Source organism: Danio rerio, chromosome 18, assembly GCF_049306965.1.
Source record: "Danio rerio strain Tuebingen ecotype United States chromosome 18, GRCz12tu, whole genome shotgun sequence".
In the NCBI taxonomy this organism is placed as follows: Eukaryota; Metazoa; Chordata; class Actinopteri; order Cypriniformes; family Danionidae; genus Danio; species Danio rerio.
The window spans coordinates 8,787,501-8,793,320 of record NC_133193.1 but is presented as its reverse complement, the minus strand read 5'-3'; the positions used below and the strand labels follow the sequence as shown (position 1 = coordinate 8,793,320).

The window sequence follows — 5,820 nt, the reverse complement described above, 5'->3', positions numbered from 1 at the left end:
TACCCATGTTTTTAAGTAAAAAACTCCCCAGCTTTTATGTAAAGAACTCAGAATATATATCCAGTTGAAGTCAGAATTATTAGCCCTCCTGATTTATTAGCCTCCCTCTTTATTTTTTCCGGAGCGAAGATTTCTTCAACACATTTCTAAACATAATAGTTTAATAACTTTTTTCTAATAAATTATAATAAATATTATTTAAAAAATTATATTAAATATAATAAATTATTATAATTTCTAGTAACTGATTTATTTTTTCTTAACTAGGTTAATTAGGTTAACTAGGCAGGTTAGGGTAATTAGGCATGTTGCTGTATAAAAATGGTTTGTTCTGTAGAGTATCGAAAAAAAGTTAGCTTAAAGGGGCTAATAATTTCGTCCTTAAAATGGTTATTAAAAAAATTAAAAACTGCTTTTATTCTAGCCGAAATAAAGCAAATAAGACTTTCTACTGAAAGGAAAATATTATCAGACATACTGTAAAAATTTCCTTGCTCTGTTAAACATAATTTGGGAAATGTCAAAAGGGGGAAAAATTCAAAGAGGGGCTAATAATTCAGTCTGTTTATGGAGAAGAAAGTATGCATAAACATATTACATACAGCAATGGTTTTTAAGCTCAGTCCTGGAGGTCCAGTGTCCTGCAGATTTTAGCTTTAACCCCAATCAGACACACCTATCTAATCAAGCTCTTACTAGGCTTTCTAGAAACATCCTTGCAGATGTGAGGCAAGTTGAAGCTAAAAATCTGTAGGACACCGGCCCTCCAGGACCGAGTTTAAGAACCCCTGCCATACAGTATTTATCTAAACATTGCTCTCAGCAGCACAGATGAGCCTGGACATTCAATAACACTATAATACTATCATCATTATTATCAAAGAAAACTATTTTCCCATTTGTTTTTACTTCTTCTCAAAGAATGAAAAAGGACTTAGCCTCGCATATAAGTGCACTGAATCCTAGATTCAATAGTACATTATTTTATGAACCCGACAAAAAAGTTTTATGTATTTTGTCACTAAAAATATTGTACTTGTAAAAATATGTGTACTTGATTAAATGATCACCTGCTGTATGACTAAAGTGTGAAATAAGAATAAAGTGACACCAATATTGTGCTTGAAAGGTTTTACTTATTCATGATTTACACAGTAATCATCAGTGCTGTTTGCCATCTCTGTGCCATTTTAGCTCTGTTCCAAAACCTAATGGGTTACAGTACCTGGTCAACCGCCAACCGCCACCTTTAAAGGTGCAATCTATATTACTCCTACAAACAAAGGCATCTGTGGAACCTTTTAGTTTCAAAAAGATTCTTCATGGTGGAAATGGATTCTTGGTTTTGTATGGTTCTTTTCAATAAATGGTCTTTTGAGTAGTCTGGATACAGCTATTTTCAAAACTTTAACCATTTTTTAAGCATCAAATCAAAAAGTTAAAGTCTGTGTCAACCGGAGGTTGCTGCAGGCTCTTTATTTTAGTATGATCATGTATTTTCAAATTTAATAAAATATTTAGTGGGGGGCGGAGTTTAATTTTTGCACTCCTCCTCTCATCCTTCACTTGCAACACAAGAACAGTTCGACGGGCGTGGTAAAGCATATTTCAACCAAGCTATCCAACTGACATCATCAGAGAAGGACAGCCACTGGTTAGTTTTTGATTCAAGATTACAATTTTTTTGACGGGCTCAACTTGCACAAATTAATGATTCCCCTTAAGGCTAAGTATGTGCGGTAACAAAATAAGCATACATTTTGATTTTGTGAGATTTTAAAAACATTTCTGAAGCATAATAACTGCAGACTGAAGTAGTGATAAAGTAGCTTAATTCTCATATTGTGGCACAATTATTGCATCTTTGAGCAAGATTTTTACTAGAACACCATGACTAGCAATATTAAGACCTGATATGACAGATTATAGCTTAGGTGACAGAATTTATTTCGAAATGACCTGCTTAATCTTCACCATCCACAATTGTTGGAGCGACGTACTCAGAATGACGAATTCCAAAGGAGAAGCTGGGAGCTTTGGCTCTTGTGAAGCAAACCTGTTGAAAGAGACAGACGAACGTGTTTTATTATACTAATATTTACTTGAATAGTCTTAGTAGAGAGCAATTCTAAGCTGGAAACTGAATTTGATTAAGGGGTCTTATTTTGCTTATTAATATAGTGTGTACTGTTGCTATTTAAGCAAGAAAAGTATTTTTTCACTCCTCTGGTCACCCCAATAAGATTTTGCTGTTGACATAATTAATTTAAATGCAATTATGTAAATTTACAATAATTCAAGAAAGAAAGAAAGAAAGAAAGAAATTCAAGAAAGAAATTCAAGAAAGAAAGAAAGAAAGAAAGAAAGAAAGAAATTCAAGAAAGAAATTCAAGAAAGAACGAAAGAAAGAACGGAAGAAAGAAAGAAAGAAAGAAAGAAAGAAAGAAAGAAAGAAAGAAAGAAAGAAAGAAAGAAAGAAAGAAAGAAAGAAAGAAAATGCATCCACTAAAATTAGCTGGCTGCACCTCTGGGATGAACCGCTAATGTTCAACCGCAGCAAATAAGCTGACTTGACCACAACAATTGTTTGCTTTACATTCATTCATCATTCATTTTCTTGCCGGCTTAGTCCCTTTATTATTCTGGGGTCGCCACAGCGGAATGAACCGCCAACTTATCCAGCAAGTTTTTACGCAGCGGATGCCCCTTCAGCCACAACCCATCTCTGGGAAACATCCACACACACACACACTCATACACTACAGACAATTTAGCCTACTCAATTCACCTGTACCGCATGTCTTTGGACTGTGGGGGAAACCGGAGTACGCGCAGGAAACCCACGCGAACGCAGGGAGAACATGCAAACTCCTGTTTGCGTTACATTATTTTTAAAAGATTAAGGGAAAAGTTCTTATAATTTGTTTAGTATTGTTTGACGAGAGACGAAACATGACTTTTGGTTCACAAGATTGTGCACTTTTTTATTAAGAAATTCTTTAATTGAAAAAAAAAAAGGATTTTAAAATTGGCATTTCAGAATTTAGCTTGTTAAGCACCTCCATTCTTTTGCTGGTTGACTTACAAGAGTCTTTTACAAGGGGATTTTGTGGATGCATATTTTTTAAAAGATACATCAATAGAATCTGTATTATACTGTTGCTCAAAAAGAAATATGGATAAATGATATGGTAAGGGTTTACGTATATAGTAAGTGTGTATATAGTAATGCCTTTTTTCAGTTTGTTTATTTGTCAATATCTGGTCAATATCTGCTAATTTCGCAGATATCTAGTGTCCGTCAATGGTCTCCAGGTCTGACCAAATCACATTGCAACGCTGCTAGTTTCTCCCCAATGTTTTCCAATTTGCGATCTAGTGCGACAGTCTAAGTACCAACAACTCTGCTCACCAACGCTTCAATTCAGTCGGACAGCTTGGTGGGGCTTTGAGCCGCATTGACCGTTTTTATCAAACGTCGATACCCCAGGGTCCTGCCTAAGCACATCAGCAAAAACCCTGTGATCAAAGTTCCAAATAGATAGATATCTTCAATATCCTCCAGGGACAGAGCGGCCAGGCACACGACGTGCAACTTCTCCCATCCATCCATCATGTCTCCAGCTGCAAGGACACCCACTGGACAGTTGGGTTCCCCTGAACCCAGACTTCTCAACGAGAACATGGTGTCAATTGCATTCAGAGACCAGTTGATCAAATCCATAATTTGTTTGGAGAGCAGGCCAAGAAGAGCCTCAGAGAAAGAATAAGATGAGACAAGAGCACCAGGAGAGATATGGAGGGGAAAGGGAAAAAAGTGTGACCGCTTTTGCTGAGAGCCAAAGAAAATATCCGCACAGAGATATCCGCATTGAGTTGACTTTTTTTCAACTGCAGACTTACAGATAATACAGGAAAAACATGAGGTGCAGCAAGTGGTAAAAACACAAGGTGCACAGGATGCATACGCACAGTGCAAAACGATCCCAGCCATTAGTAAACCATTAAAAAAGGCACATCTCAATGCAAAAAAACATGTTTGGTGTGATTAAAGCCTAAATATAAATGTTTGATTTAAAATAGAATTACAACAGTAATATTGTGAAAAATTATTACTACAATTTAAAACAAAGGCTTTCTATTTAAAATTATTTTAAAATGTCATTTATTCCTGTAATGCAGAATTTTCAGCATCACTATTCATTACTCCAGTCTTCAGTGTCAGTGTCACATGATACTACACAAGTCAATGGGGTGAGCAAAATAATCTTAGGTCAAAAGAAAAAACAAGATTATTTTGCTTACCCCATTGGCAGATTATTTTGCTTGTTTTAAGGAAAAACTCACTTAATATTGACATATTATTTCTCAAAACAAGACAATATGTTTTGCTTGTTTAGAAAATGCTTCTTGATGTAAGAATTTTTAGATATTTAGACTAGAAACAAGACAAGAAATATAAGCAAGAAAAGCATTTTTTGCAGTGTTCATATATGATAATTATATGAAAATACCTTTTTCTTATCAATATATTTGATCAGCTGAAAAATTACAGCATCTATTAGTATTAGAAATTGTTAGTAACCGCATGAATTTCACTTTTGAACAATTGATGCTTTTTTAATAAAAGTGGTACAGACCATTTCTGGATAGTGGGCTCCAGGTCCTGGCTTCTTGGTCATGTCTCCAGGCATCATGTTACGACCTGTCATACTGTACTGAGGCCCTTTGTGTTTGTACACACATGGATCCACCACTTGGTACGTCCCTGGGCCTGGAGTCTGAGAAAAAGATTGCAAGTATTCTTTCAAAATACATTTCCCGAAGTATAAGCTGTAAAATGACAGATCTGCACCTTTCGTAGATCTTCATGGAAGCTGCCGATTGCACTACGACCGCTGAAGGAGACGTTTGGGGCAGATGTTTTATTTACAACTTTTGGTCCTAAAACTGGGGGAAGCATGTACGCAGCTGGACCTGGAAATGAGAGAAAGAAGAATCATCTGCTAATGCATAGCAAACACACTTGACGCTGTATAGATCTGATTCTGCATCTACCTGGAGTTTGGTCATTACGGAACAACTTAGTCCTTGCAGATAAGGTGAATGCAGGGGGTGAGAGATAGGTGGCTTTTGTTGCATTTTCAGGAGAGTAACTGCCTGAAAGGTAAATCAAAGCAAGGTTAGCTTAAAGGAACACTCCACATTTTTTTAAAAATAGGCTAATTAGCTTAGCACTATTATTTGTATTAGACCAGGCATGTCCAAACTCTGTCCTGGGCTGCATCCGAAACCGCCTACTACTCAGTAGGTACTGCAATTGAATTTAAACGTACTACTCGGCCGTTAGAAAAGTATGTTCTATGCAGTATGAACGTGAAGAGTATGAATGGAATTCGGACGTACTACATCCGCCATTTTGTCATGGTCACGTGACATACTTGCGTCAATTGCGTCGCTTTACTCCAATTCATGAATTCGCTCGCAGGGCATTATGGGATAGCGCAGCATGCATGAGATGCGCACTCTAGAATCTCGCCAGAAGTAGTAAGTCATCCGGGTACTTCTCGCATACTGATTTTCGAATTATATGAATTCGAACATACTACTCGGCTCGTATACTGATTTTAACGTACTATATAGAATGGAAGTATGCGGTTTCAGACGCAGCCCTGGAGGGCCGGTGTCCAGCAAAGTTTAGCTCCAACCCAAATCAGACACACCTGGGCTTGCAGATGTTAGGCTAGTTGAGGCTAATCAAGAGCTTGAGCTAATCAAGCTCTTACTAGGCTTTCTAGAAACATCCTTGCAGGTGTGTTC

At 36.9% G+C, this 5,820-nt stretch overlaps 2 protein-coding genes across 3 annotated transcripts in view; one reads left to right on the top strand and one right to left on the bottom strand.

Moving 5' to 3' along the window:
- LOC101882393 (uncharacterized) overlaps positions 1-5,820 on the top strand; it is a 771,022-nt gene that overhangs the window by 12,186 nt on the left and 753,016 nt on the right. The window lies entirely within an intron of this gene.
- The window catches only part of cimap1b (ciliary microtubule associated protein 1B), an 8,600-nt gene continuing 3,896 nt past the window's right edge, over positions 1,117-5,820 (bottom strand). The window contains exons 4-7 of one of the 2 annotated variants that reach the window (XM_073928918.1): positions 5,059-5,160; positions 4,856-4,977; positions 4,641-4,781; positions 1,117-2,056 (exon numbers count right to left, since the gene is read on the bottom strand). In XM_073928918.1, the coding sequence (XP_073785019.1) occupies positions 1,964-2,056; positions 4,641-4,781; positions 4,856-4,977; positions 5,059-5,160 (458 nt within the window). In that variant the 3' untranslated portion in view covers positions 1,117-1,963. 2 annotated transcript variants of the gene reach the window in all.